Source organism: Lemur catta, chromosome 10 (assembly GCF_020740605.2).
Source record: "Lemur catta isolate mLemCat1 chromosome 10, mLemCat1.pri, whole genome shotgun sequence".
Classification (NCBI taxonomy): Eukaryota; Metazoa; Chordata; class Mammalia; order Primates; family Lemuridae; genus Lemur; species Lemur catta.
Genome location: NC_059137.1, coordinates 11,716,493 through 11,731,026, shown reverse-complemented (window position 1 = coordinate 11,731,026; position 14,534 = coordinate 11,716,493). Strand labels below are relative to the sequence as shown.

Here is a 14,534-nt window from a genome sequence, read left to right as displayed (position 1 = left end):
AAATAACCCTGTCCATTTCCCAGTATTTCCTCTTTTAGAAATCTGTGAGAGTGATCCAAAATACAGCCCAAAACATAAAGATGTTAAGTGCTTTAGCAAAAAACTGGGACTCTAAAGAGCCAATACTAAGACACTATTTAAATAAATCATGGTATACCCAAATGATGGGCTATCATGTAGCCATTGAAAATTATTTATTTATAATTTTTAAAACATGTCTAAGTATTTATAACATTAAATAAGGCAAAGCACAAAACTAAATTCAATAAGCACCCAATGTATTAAAAATATTAAAAAAGACTAGAAGAAAATAAATGAGAGCGTTGACAGCAGTTCTGTTTCTAATAATTTTCTGTACTTTCCACACTTTCTACAATGAGCTTTCTTAGTCAAAAACAACCATGCACTTTTGTTTTGTTGACTAAATACAACCGATACTTTCAAAATTCTTCTCTATAGTTAGTCAAATCCTGAATAGCGAGGAAAATCAAAACTGTGAGTTTTGAAGCTAATACTTAATTCCAGATTACATTTTCCCTGACCCTAGAATATACATTTTTAAAGTAAAAAGCAAAATGAGAAAAACTCAAATGCCAATCATTACAAATACACAGAAAAAAAGACTAGAAAGATGCCTGTAAATATAACAGGGATTAATTTTGGTTGGTGAAATTATATGGCTTTTTAAATCTCTTTTTAGCTTAACAATTTTTATTACATTTTCTACAATGAACATCGGTTCATTTTGTAATAAAAAGTGTTTGCTCTTTCTTTTTAAGAGACAGCCACCAAAAAAATTATAGCACATCTATACAATGGCATATTAATATCCACTAAAAAAATGTTGTAGAATATTTAATAACATGAAAAAAGTCTGATATGTTATTAGCTGACCATACTATAAAACAGTATGTTCAGAATGATCCCATTGTTTTATTTAAAAATAAACAAAATGTCTATGTATACATAGAAAACACCTTGGCAAGACATATACCAAAATATTAATAGTGTTTTACTCATCTAGGTGGTAGATTAGAGATTATTTTTTCTTATTTTTGCTTCGATATTTTGGCCAATTTTCCTCTACTGAATATGAATTACTTTTCCAATACACAAAAAAAAAAAAAAGTTTTTTAAAAATTTAGATTCAACAAAAAGTTACCTTGTTAAATAAAAGAGAGAGAGAGAAAAAGACAAGTAGGGACATCTTATTGAAAGATGATCTCCTTTACAAGCTTTCCAGCTCCACCCCAGCTCTAACGTTTAAGTGCATAAAAACACTTGTCCTTCAGCATCCGCTAGGGCCGTCAGCATCTCCCCTTCCTCCTGTTCCAGACTTGGTAACGCTGGAGCAGGACAGGCAGTGCAGCAGCAGAGGCCACCCCACCCGACGGGGGAAACACGCATCATCTGAAACCTTTAAACAAGACCCTGATGGAGAAGAGGGTCTAGGGAAAAGAATTTAACTGCCTTCTAGGACTATGGATCTGATTACAAGTGAATATAATTTACAATCATTTGATTAAGGAAAAGCACTATTTACATTGCAAATAACACACTAACTAGAGACTTACACTCTTAGACTTGGCAGAGACCTGAGAGCATCTGAAGACAATTTCCAGGACACTGTCTTTAGAATGCTGTGTAAATATTGACTGGAAACAGTAACAGAGATGTCACGCCAGAAAATCTTAAGTAAACAGTTCAAAAGCCTGGCTTCCTGTTTATACAATTTTATGTCACTTTATTGCTAGCCACAAGGTAATTCAGCATTCTGATTTAATCTAAGAATTTCTTGATTTTACACATAATAAAAGGGACTACAAAGGACAGCTAAAAAGACAGAAGACAAAGAAAAGAACAAGAATAAACAAGGACATGTGCCTTCTAGCCCAACCTGAAAAATCTACGCAACTAGACTATCAGTTCAATCTATTTCCAGATCGCTATCTTCACTGTGACAGGTGGCAGAGTTACGCACAGATGTCAGCACCAAGACTTCTTTTTCTGGGAGTAATCCAAATTCCTGGAGAAAAGCTTCAAGGTCCACAGCGAAGAAATCCTCCCCCAGCTGATCAGTGACACGAACAAAATTGCCAATCAATTCACCCCCCTTATAGATCAGCAGGGCAGGAAGGGCATTCCTGGTGAACCGACTGCTGGCCCCAATAACTGAGCTCTTCACCCGGCAGAATTTGACAGCCGGGTACTCCGCAGCAAGGCAGATCATGCAACCATTCATGGCTTCGGTCCCTGGAATGCCGTCCTCATAAATATGGACCATGATGAGGGTGCTTTTCTGTTCTTTATCAATCATGTCTAAAAACCCTTCTCCACTGGGGATCTCAAAAACCTGCTTGAATTGGGGCCCCCTGTGAAGCTGCTGCCGCATCTCTTCCATTCTCTGCTTCCGGTATTGCTGCAGAAACTCTTCGTCATCTTGGTCCTCATTCATCATGGCAAACTCCTTCAGAGTCATCTGCAGGCGGACCAGCAAGTGAGCATAAAAACACAAATAGTTAACAGGTCCCGCATGCTTATAATATACAAGGCACCATGCTGAATGCTTTACATGCATTATATCTCACTGAATTCTTGTGACAACCACATTGGGAAGGGATTTTCACTATCCTCCTTTTTTAAATGAGGTTCCAAGACTTGCTATTATTTGCACAAGTTCACCCAGGTAATAAGTGTAAGAACAGGGCTCAAACCACATTTTATTTATTTTTTCTTTTTTTAGGTAAGCACGAAAATGAGTTTAATTGAGGAGAGAAGGATAGGATTATAGGGCAAGAGCAAGATATAGGTTTATAGAGCATGGTACATATGCCACAGATGACGACCAGATCCACTGTCGCAGCAGGACAAGCAAAAGGAATGGCAAAGAGAGCTCAAACCAGATTTTAAAAACCCAGGTTTTAAACTACAATATCTTACTGCCTCTCAATCCAAATGGGCAGCATCAGATATGACTTCATGACCTTTTTTCTTTTTGTCAATCTTGACAACGGATTAATTATTTTATCCACTGTTTTCATTGAAAAGACAACAGGACATTAAGGAATTTTTAAAAAGAACACCCATAATCTCTGCCGGGCACAACCCCCCAACACACATAAACACACACAACACTCACAGTCCCACGCACTCTATAAGAATTTTTCTTTTCATTACCAGTCACATGGTGAAATAGTTTTGCTTTTATAGCAGTAGCCATGGGTATACTAATTAAGCTATAGCCAGCTTGTGGAACTTAGCATAAGTATTTCCTCATGTTTCCAAAAATTTTTATAAAATTATATGTATCACATCATATTTTGCTTAACCACTCCCCTAATTCTAGCATTCAGACAGTTTCCAGTTTTGTTCTACTGCAAATAAATCAGCAAGACAGAGACAGTCTCTCCCAAGACTGACTCATGTGGTCCTGTGATATTGCCTCATTCTGGTCTCTCCACCTCAGTATAAGGAAGCAGCTGTGGGCAGGGGATACAATACCCTACAGCCAGTTTAAGTTACAAAAGCATCTTCCTTCTCCTGCTCCTCTAATAAATAAACCCTAGCTCTGCCTAATCTTGTATAGATTAGTGGTCAGGTGGTTGGAGACCACGCTAGATCAGAACAGATGTTGTTACCATACCATGACCATTATGAGTTCACTGTTTTACTTATTGCCAATTTTCTTCCCACCTCATAGCTCTCCACTCTATCTCAGTCTACCAGAGTGGTTCTTTCTAACCTATTCTGGTCTTTGCCTGTGTCTAATGCCCTGAAATCATGCTCCTGGTCAAGGTGAATGAGTCCTAGTTCAATCCTCTTATCTGCTCCCTGTTCCTGTCTGGTATTTTAGCTTTGGGCCATAGCTTAATGATCTCAGGCACTCCTAGACATTCATCTATGGTCAGAGAGTACAGGGAGAAATATAGAATCCCTTTTATACTGAGAAGACAGGAGGGCATCAGGGACCCAGTTCCAGGTATCTTCCAGAGTGTCTGTTTGCTTCTATTATAAGGCCTCATTAGAATAAATTCTCATGAATAGGCTTCAGATGAAACAAAGCAACATCATGGAAAGAACAGGAAAATTTAGATCAGAATCCTAGCTTCTGCTAGCATTTACCAGTTGCATGACCTGAACAAGTCTCTAACGCTCTCTAAGCATTATTTTCATCATCTGTAAAATAGGGATACCATCACCCTCAAAGGGTTATTTCTGGCCCCAGGTAAAATCTCAATAAAAGAAGGGAAACTAACATTTACTGAGCACTTTCAATGGGCCAGGCACTGTGATGGACGTTTTACCCACACAGCCCAGGTGGGGATGATACTGACCTCATTTAACCAATGAAAAACCAGACTCAGAAGGGAAGAAATTTTCTCACAGCCACTAGTGGCAGAGCTGAGATTCAAATCCAGGTGTGTCTGAGTTACGACATGGCTCTATAATTTCTCCTGCACTGAACAGCTTCTCAGAGGCCAAATCAAACATCCTCCACCTTTTAAATCACTAACCCAGTTCTAGCAGCCAGGGCAGCTTCTGAGAAAAGCCCGAGTGCTGCTAATTACCTTCCCGCTGATCTTCTCCTGGAGGTCCTTCTGTTTCTGTTGCTCCTCCTCTTCATCCAGATGGGACCTGCAGGTCATTGACAGTTTCTTGATCAGCCTTTCCATCTCCCGGCACTGCTCCTCCCTCTGCTCTGTCTCCAACTGCTTGAAGCGGCGCCAGTCATTGATCACACCTTTTGGACCTGAGTGAACAGGGATGTGACCAAGAAGAATGGGCTAGGAATTGTGGACCAGCTCGCATCTGTAGGTAGGAGCTCACATCTGTCTGAAGCTTGCTCCATCCACTGTTAACACAGAGCCTCTATGCACTCTGCACACAGTGGTCTACACACAGTGATGTGCCTTGCAGCACAGTTTGCAAAAATTAAAGGGTCAAGCAAATGCCCAGCATTAGGAGATGAGTTAAATAAATTATAATTCATCTATTCAAAGGAAAATAAAGCAACTCTTGAAAAGAATGAGGCAGCTCTATGTTTTCTGCCATGAAAGACATTCCAAATATATTAGATTTAAAAAAAAGAGCAAAATGTAGAACAATATCATATGATCCTCCAGTTTTTACAAAATGAACTGTATGTGTACATGAGTATTTATGTCATGGATATGTTTGTTTATACACTTGTACATTCAAAGAAAAAGGGCTCAAAGGATATGTAAACTGTTAACAGTGGTTGTCTCCACACAGTAGGAAAAGGGGGCTGATGAAAGAGAACTTTTACTTTTCTCTTTCTACACTTCTGTATTATCTGAATTTTTTATAGCAAGATGTGGCAGGCTGTATAATTGTTCTATTATTCAAGCTACCCTCAATCCCTCAATCTTCATGCTGTTAAAGGACTATATAGCCTTGTCCCTTGTCATGTGACTTGCAGTACCTCCTGTGGGATGACAAAATATATCCCCAGCCCAGTGATGTTAGGCTTGGCCATGGGACTTGATCTATCCAGTGGATTGTGAGCAAACATGAAGTATGCCAGGTCTGAGCAAAAGATTTATGAGCTATTGTATGTTTCCAACAGCTCCTCTCCTGCTCTCTATGCTCAGCCATGAAACCTGTGTCCCAAACAGGGGTTACTCCTTCAGCCTAGTTCCTGGAATGACAGAACATATGACGCAAAAGCAGAGCCACCACTGACCCACAGGCTGCATGTAATATGACTGAGAAATAAACCTTTGTTGTCACAAGCAGGTTTTGGGGTCATTTGTTACCACAGGAAAAATACATAAAAATCTATATAAAGAAAACTTTAAAATGCTACCAAGAAACACTAAGAAAAGACTTCAATAAATGCAAAAGGAATATCATGTTCCTGAATAGAAATACTCAATATTACAAGGTGCCAATTATCCTTACATTAATTTATATATTTAATGCATTGCATTCCCAATGACAATATGTGAATATACATATTTGCTTGGAAAAAATAATAAAGCAAAAGTTAAGAAAAAATGACACAGCAGAGTACTGAAGGGGATCTAGCCCTACCAAATACTAAAATATTTTAAAATTGTGAGACATAACCCAGTAAAAGACAAATCAATGGAAGACACTACAAAGTACAGCTAAAGACCCAACATAAACAGAAATTCAGTACATGATAAAATTATTTTCAAAATAAATGACAAAAGGTGGCATATTCAATAAATGATGCTGAAACAACTGAATAGCAATATGAAAAAAGCTGGAGGCTTACTGCACACCTTACACCAAAATGAATCTCATATGAATCAATATTTAAGCGTAAAAAAAATTAAATTATAAAAATACTAAGAAAAAAGTATGGGAGAATCTTTTTATAAAGCAAAGTGAGGCCTTTCGTAAAGTGGTGTGAAGAAAGGTCTTTTAAGTAAAAAACTATAAAATAACACTTTTAAGTATATAAAAATACAAATTTTCTGCCAGGATAAGAACATATAAAATCAAAAAACAACAATAAAGTGAAAGAAATATTTACAAATTATATCACAAATTTCCTTAATATATGGCTCTCCAAGAAGAAAAAGACCAACCACCCAATTTTGAAAATGAGCAAAGGATATAAAAATATCTCTTATAATTATTAAGAGAAACCAGGAACGGTGGCTCATACCTGTAATCTCAGCACTTTCGGAGGCTGAGGTGGAAGGATCGCCTGAGGCCAGAAGACTACTAGCCTGTCCAAACATAGTGAGACCTTGCCTCTACAAAAAAATAAAATTAGCCAGACATGGTGGTGTGCACCTGCAGGTCCAGCTACTCAGGAGGCTGAGGTGGGAGGACTGTTTGAGCCCCGGCATTCGAGGCTGCAGTGAGCTATGATTGTGCCACTACACTCTAGCCTGGGTGTCAGAGTGTGACCCTGTCTCTTAAGAAAAAAAAAAAAAAAAAAAAAAAAAAAAAAAATATATATATATATATATATATATATATATAAAATGAAAAGAGATTCAATCTACCTGTTAAAAAGAAAAATGGGAAATAAAACTACGATGAGTTACTGTCATCCACCAGAATGGCAAAGATCAACAAGTTTGATAACACAGTAGGAAGACAAATGTACAAAGAAATATTGATTAAACTATAAATTGGTGCTTTTGAAAGTATTAAAGTATGAAAGTATAAATATGCCATTTATATGTATATAGGAAGTATATACATATAAAGTATATAGGAAGTTATACTACCAAATACTCACACCTATGATTTATAGGATATCAAACAACTACTAATTTGAGAAGCAGGATTCAAACCAAGGCCAGTCTGTGTTCATTACCATGCTGCTATGGGTACACATTTGTACTGTGCAGTAAAAACACTAGAAGTGTACACAATGAAATGATAAGACTGGGATATCTCTGGAAGTGGGACTGGAGTTAGAAGTGATCAGGAGACTTCTAATTAATTCATGTTTAATGAACATTTTTTAAGCCAGAGCTCAGGATTTCCCAATACCTGTGTTAACTGAGATGCCTTCGCCTGCCAGCTCAGCCTCTGCAGGCATGGAACTGCTAGCTAGAGCACCCCTGCCTCGGTCTTTGTCCTCGTGGTCACTGTCCTCGTCCTCACTGCTGCTGTAGTAGTACTGCAGTTTCTCCCCCAGCAACTTATCATCCAGCGTAGTCATGGTGCCTGGAAGAGGGCAACAAACCAGGCTCTTTGCTGACTTCAGCTAGACAGACATGAATCTGAAGCATAGGAGGCTCATTTGTGCTGAGATCCTACAATGTAAGGGACCCTAAAATTGATTTGTCTTCATAAACAGAATCTCAACAAATCCCTACAATGACCCTGTGTATTAGGGTTTACTATGCTCTTTTTATAGAAAATAAAACTGAAGCTCAGATAAAGGAAGTTTCTTTGCCAAACTTTATAACAAATGGTAACGCTGGGACCAGACCCCAGGGATGCCTGACTCCAAGAACCTGAGGTATGAATTACTGCCTTTTGAATAACATATACTTGTACTAGTGCACTGGCTCAAAGGAGTCTATTTTACTGACTAGTGGTTTTATCCATGCTTACTTTTAGTTTTCCTATCAACTAAGACCATTGGGTAATTGAAAAATCGGGTAAGAATCCTCAAGAAAAACTCTAAAAAGAACCATCAAGAGTATGAGCTGAGTCACTTGCTTGTCTAGGAGATCACTCATCTGTCTCGCCTTCAACCTCCCCGTCAGCACACTAAGGGCTTGGATGGATGGTCTCTGAAGCCCTACTAATTCTGATTGGTTAAAAGAACGGCCCATACCCCATACAAAGATTTTAATAATTCTCAAGTGTTTAAAAGACCATGGTGAGGGCCAGGCTGGTGCATCAGAAGCAGCCAGGGACATTTTGGAGAAAAGGTGGAGCTTAGCCCCACAGGCCTGCTTGAGAATGTAGCAGTATCGGCAAAACAAAAAACAAAAAATCCTCTAGTACTCTTTCCTCTAAGCATCCCAACCCCAATACTATGCTGCCTTTATTAAAGACTTATCACTGGGCCTGTTAGACTGCATTACAAAATGATTCTCTCCCATGGGACAGGGAGCTCTTGAAAGCAGGGACTTCCAATAGCTAATCTCCATGCCCAATGCCCAGCACAACATCTCTGCACAATTTGCTAAACCCACATTCAGGTAGCCTGGATCGGTGGGAGAATCCCGGCCCCAGCAGTCAGGTGGGGAGAGGGGTGCAAAGGAGGCAGGGCTAATTGAAAGAAAGGTAGAGGTACCAGGGAGGGGCAGAATCAAACTTGGAGGGGCCAGAGATGGGCCAAAGGGGGCGCACAGGTGATGAAGAGAATGCAAGGAGGCGCGCTCGCGAGGGCGGGGCCCGTGGAGAGGGGAGCGGAGGGGCGGGGCCGCGGAGGCGCGGACGTGGGGAGAAGCGGGCGGTAAAGGCGGGGCCCCCGGAAGGGCGGCGGAGAGGGCTGCGGAGCCTTTGGGGGAGCCCGGAGCAGCCCGGGGAAGGTGGGACCAGCGCAGGAGGCGAACCACAGAAATCGCTTTGATTGTGCGCGTGAAGGAGGCGCGAAGATAAGGCAGTTTTACTACCCAGGCTCGCCAACCACCCTCCCACCAGTGGTCCATGGCCGCCGCTTCTTCCCGGCTGACCCCAATGCAGTTACCCGGCCTAGCTCGGTCTGGATCCCTTTAGGCTAGCAGCTCCGGGGCACCAGAAGGAAGGGAGCGCTCACTTAGAGGAAGAGGAGTGATCGGCGCCCTGAGAGCTACAGAGAAAAGCCGCCGGAGTCCCGACTGCGCGGACCAATGAGGCAGGCTTCCTGAGTCATGGCGGACACACACTGTCCAATTAGAACCGACTTCTCCCAGCGGTAGTGGGAGGAGCTACGGGTCCTACTTTGGGACAAAATAACTCGACAACATTAATACGCTTCTCTTTGTTTTGTTTTGGTTTGGATGACGAAAAAGTGACTTATGTATGCCCAGTTTCAACCAGTAAGAAAAATTTATTTATTTCTAAGCTTCCGAAGTTATTCCAAACGTGTTTTTTTAATTGGTTCTTCATCCTATCACGTCTATTAAGATGGAAAACTGACTCGGAAACGTTAAGTAATTTGCCCAAGAACACACATCCCTTAAGTACGTGACTTGCATTAAAATTTTTAAAAACAAAATAAAAGCCGGGCGTAGTGGCGCGCACCTGTAGTCCCAGCCACTGGGGAGACTGAGGTGTGAGAATAGCTTGAGCCCGGGACTTCTGGGCTGGAGTACGCTACGCGCACGGGTTGTCCGCACCAAGTTAGGCATCAGTGTGGTGACCACAGCAGAGCAGAGGACCACCAAGTTGCCGAAGGAGGGATGAACCGGCCCAGGTCAGATACCGAGCAGGTCAAAACTCTGGAACTCCATGCTGATCAGTAGTGGGATCACGCCTGTGAATAGCCACTGCACTCCAGCCTAGGCGAGACTCCATCTCTTTCAGGGGAAAAAAAAAAAAAAAGCCAGGTCCATTACAACTAAAGGCAATGAGAAATCCTGAATTAGATACTGGCAGAGAAAAAGAACATGAATGGGACAACTGACGAAATTTGAAAAAGGTGTCTTAACTAATATTAGCTAATGGCATTGTATCAATAGTTTTGGCATTTGTACTGCCGTTATGTAAGATGTTAACCTTCGGCGATTCTTGATGAAGAGTATAGGGGAACACTATCCTACTTTTGCAACTTTGTTTTCTTTTTCCTGAAACATACTTTATCGTCTATTTTTGCCACTTTTTCAAAACTTAAAATGATTTTAAATTCGGAGCCCTTGTTGAGGTGTCCAATACGCAGCCATAAAGTTGCTCATAAAAAGCTTTGTGCAAATTGAACCATATAAAATATTCTAGAACGATACACTGTTTAAAATAGGGCTCTTAATTTGGGGGAGGGTTTCTAAATTTGTGGTTCTAGTACAACCTGAAATTGTCTGCATATTTGTATAAGTGCATATTTTTCTGAGAAGCTGTTTGTTGAGGCTATTAAAGGAGTCAGAAAACATCCCCCGCCCCCATTTTAAGAACAATTTATTTAAAGAGCTCCCATGGTGACTTTATATTTTTGTTTGCAGAGTGAATAACTGAATTAGCTTTGTGTGAAAAGCAGATAAGAATATGCTGGTGCTCTGCTTTAAGTGACACAAAATAGCACCCAACAAGAATGGCTCTGCATTCCTCATGAATATTTTTTAAATGAATGCTTGATAAATGTTTTGTTTTTAATTTTGTTTTTACTCAAGCCTCCCTAAAGGAGGAGTCTTCCTCATCTTTGGTGGTTCCTTGTCCCTCATCGTTCACTTTAAATTTAGGGCTGTAATCCTCAAGGAGGCCTTCACTGCTGCAATGTACATTTCAATACTCAGGCTACTCTCCCTTAAGAATTTGTGGTTAAAAAGAGCCTAGAACCTCCTCACCCATTCTCTTGCCTCTGCTCTTGCCATGTCATCTCTGCACACATTGGTTCCCCTTTGCCTTCCGCCATGAATGGAAGCAGCCTGAAATCCTCATCAGAAGCAGATGCTGGTGCCATGCTTCTTGTATAGTCTGCAGAACTGTGAGCCAAATAAACCTCTTGTCTTTATAAATTGCCCAGCTTCAGATATTCATTAATATCAACACAAATGGACTAAGATAGCTGGTGAGTAAATATCAGACTACTATTATTTAGGACTATTTTAGTAAATAAATTTACATTACCCACTTGAGCTATTGTGGCTAAGTATAAAATTCGAATTGTTTTGTATATTATTTGGGTCACAATTACAAAAAATAATGGATGACTTCTTATGAGTGGGGAGATTTAATTCAGGATAGAAATTCTAGCATTAGTCAGTAAAAATCAGTGCCTTGGACCTCTCTTAGTAAGTTACCATTTGGGGCTCTTAGTAAAATGTGTGCAACTGAAAGATTTGTTTTAATACTTGGAAAAGATGTTGACCATGTCCAAAATACAGGTCACATTTTGATGTTGTAAGCATGATAGGACCATTAAAGTATATGAGAAGTGTTGTCCTGGGGATGTGCCAGTAAGTATTAACTATTGTCTCAATTTAGTTATTCCAAGTTTAAAAATCCTGTCACAATTCCATATAGATGTATGAGAAAACAGTTGGACCATACTTTGCATTATAAATACCATCTTTTATTATTTTTTAAAATGTCCTATGGATTACTTTAAAGTTCCAAGAAATACAAGTTAGAAAACTGTTATTAGTTATAACTTTATTAGTTATCTCTGCTGTATAACTAATTACCCCAAACCAATGGCTTAAAACAACAAACATTTATTATCTCACAGTTTATGTGGATCAGGAATCTAGGCATGACTTGCTTAGCTAGGTGCCTCTGGCTCAAAGTATCTCATGATGTTGCAGTCAAGTTGTTGGTTGGGGTTGAGGTATCATCAGAAGTCACAACTAGGGGGTGGGAAAATAGAGAACCACTTTCTAGCTGACTTGCATGGTTGCTGGCAGACTTTGGTTATTCACACATAGATTTCTCCATAGACATCCTGAATGCCCTCACAATGTGGTAGCTGGTGATCTCAGCGAAGGGGGGCGGGGGAAACCACAGTCTTTTATAACCTAACCTTAGAAGTGACATTCCATTATGTCTGCTGTATTGTTTTCATTAGAAGTGAGCCAATGAGTCCTGCCCAAACTCAAAAAGTAGCAATTACACAAAAGCATGGATAACATGGAGGCCATCCTACAGACTGTCTATCACAGCAGATTCTTTGGAAGGACTGAAGTCCAGTTAAGTATGAAAACTTATTTAGGTCAATAATATTTTAGAGGGTTTTGAAGTTAGATAACGTAATTAAATGCCAGAAAGGTTGGTTGTCATTGTAATTGTTTGAAAAATTCAAATTAGAGAGCTTGAAGAGTTTATAGGAAAGAAAATATTAATAATCAAGAAAGGAAAACAAAAAAAGTAAAAAGTAAGAGAAAGAAGAGAAAACCAATAAAATGTTAAGTCTAAATGTAAATTTATTGTCTTGATAATGGATCTTTGTCTCCAGGTTTTCTTTCTTTTTTAACTTTTTATTTTGAGATAATTTTAGACTTAAGGAGTTGCAAAAATAGTAGAATTCTGTATACTCTTTATGTATACTCTTTAGCCAGTTTCACTTTCTCCATTAAATTCCCTTTGCATCCTTGTCAAAAATCAGTTAACTATATTTCTGTGGATTATTTCAAAGCTCTCTATTCTGCTCTACTGACCTATATATCAGGGCTCAGTAAACTACGGCCAGAGGCTGATCACCTGTTTTGTAAAAACAAAACAAAACGAAACAAAAAAGCTTTATTTGAATGCTCTCAGGTCCATTCATTTATACATTGTTATGGTTGCTTCCACACTACAAAGGAAGAGTTGAACAAAGTTGCAACAAAGGCCACATGGCCCGCAAGTGTAATATTATCTTGAAGATAGGTTAAGAGAGATATTAGCATGTGGGTTTTTTGCCTTGTGATTGTAATATCTTTGTCTGGTTTTGGTATAAGGATAATATTGGCTTTGTAAAATGAGTTCGAAAGTACTTCCCCTCCTCTCCTATTTTCTAGAAGACATTACGTAGAATTGGCATTATTTCTTCCTTAAATATTTGTTAGAATACACCAATGAAACCACCTAGGCCTGGACTTGTCTTTTTTGGAAGTATTTTATTTTACAAATTCAGATTCTTTAATAGCTATAGGACTAATCAGGTTATCTTGAGTTAGTTTTGGTAGTTTGTGTATTTCAAGAAATTAGTCCATTTCATCTGGAATTCTCTTCTTACCCTTTTAATGTCTATGAGGTCTGTGAGAAGGAGTGAGTAGTAATACTCCTTCTTTCATTCCTAATATTGATAATATGTGTCATTTCTCTTTGAATCTTGGTCAGTATGGCTACAGGTTTATCAAATTTATTGATTTTTTAAAGAACCAGCTTTTGATTTTTCTATATTGTTTTTTTGTTTTTAATTGTATCTATTTCAGCTGTTATCTTTATTATTTCCTTCCTCTGCTTGCTTTGGGTTTGGTTTGTTGGTGTTTTTTTTTTTTTCCCCTAATTTCTTAAGGTAGAAGCTTCAATTGTTGACTTGAGAACTTTCTTCTTTTCCAATATAAGAATTTAATGCTGTACGTTTTCTTTTCAGCACTGCTTTGGATGCATCCCACAGATTTTTTATATGTTACATTTCCGTTTTCATCCAGTTCAAAATATTTTAAATTTCCCTTGAGATTTTCTCTTTAACTCATTAAAGGTCTGTCAATAATTTTGGAAAATTCTTGGCCATTAATTGTTTAAATATTTCTTCTGCTTCATTCTCTCTTCTCCTTTCAGTATTGCAATTACATTTAAGTTTAGACTTTTTGCTATTGTCTCAAAACTCTATTCTGTGGGGGTTGTTTTTATGTGTTTGTTTTTTGTTTTTTGCTTTAACTAGGCCCTATATTCAAATGTTCTGCATTCCCCCCCCCCCACTTTTTCTTCTTGTGTTTCCAATTCAATAATTTCTATTGACTTATTTTCAATTTCACTGATTCTTTCTGTGGCTGTGTCAAGTCTGCTTATGAGCCAGTCAAAGGTATTTTTCATCTCTACTACTGAGATTCTTTTTTTACTTCTAGCATTTTTATTTTATTCTTTCTTATGATAACCATCTCTTTTCTAAAATTATTCATCACATCTTGCATGTTGTCTAAGTTTCCTATTAGAACATTTCACATATTAATCATTGTTACTTTAAATTGCCTGTCAGGTAGTTCCAACATCTATGTCAAATTAGATTCTTGTTCTAGTAACTATTTTGTCCTTGGGAGCTTTTATTTATTCCTTTTATATACCTTGTAATTTTTTGGATGAAAACTGGAACATCTTGTGTAGGACAGTAGGGACTGAGGTAAATAGTTTCTATGCCTGAAAATGGACAAGCCTGCTATTCCCCACTCTCAAGTCAGCACCACAATATTTCTTAGGCTGTTTTCTGATCTTTTCTATGAATACCTGCTGGG

The 14,534-nt window shown here is 38.8% G+C and overlaps 1 protein-coding gene across 2 annotated transcripts; it reads right to left on the bottom strand.

Moving 5' to 3' along the window:
* Positions 1 to 261: 261 nt before the first annotated feature.
* PDCL (phosducin like) lies at positions 262 to 9,343 on the bottom strand. 2 transcript variants are annotated; one of them, XM_045562613.1, is made up of 4 exons: positions 9,158 to 9,343; positions 7,501 to 7,677; positions 4,569 to 4,750; positions 262 to 2,479 (listed from the first exon to the last, which is right to left on the bottom strand). In XM_045562613.1, exons 2-4 carry the CDS (start codon positions 7,670 to 7,672, stop codon positions 1,928 to 1,930), a joined length of 906 nt encoding a protein of 301 aa, XP_045418569.1. In that variant the 5' UTR covers positions 7,673 to 7,677; positions 9,158 to 9,343; the 3' UTR covers positions 262 to 1,927. The 2 variants fall into 2 exon arrangements, with proteins under 2 accessions (XP_045418569.1, XP_045418570.1); XM_045562614.1 differs by having other exon boundaries at positions 9,227 to 9,298.
* Between the last annotated feature and the right edge of the window lie 5,191 nt (positions 9,344 to 14,534).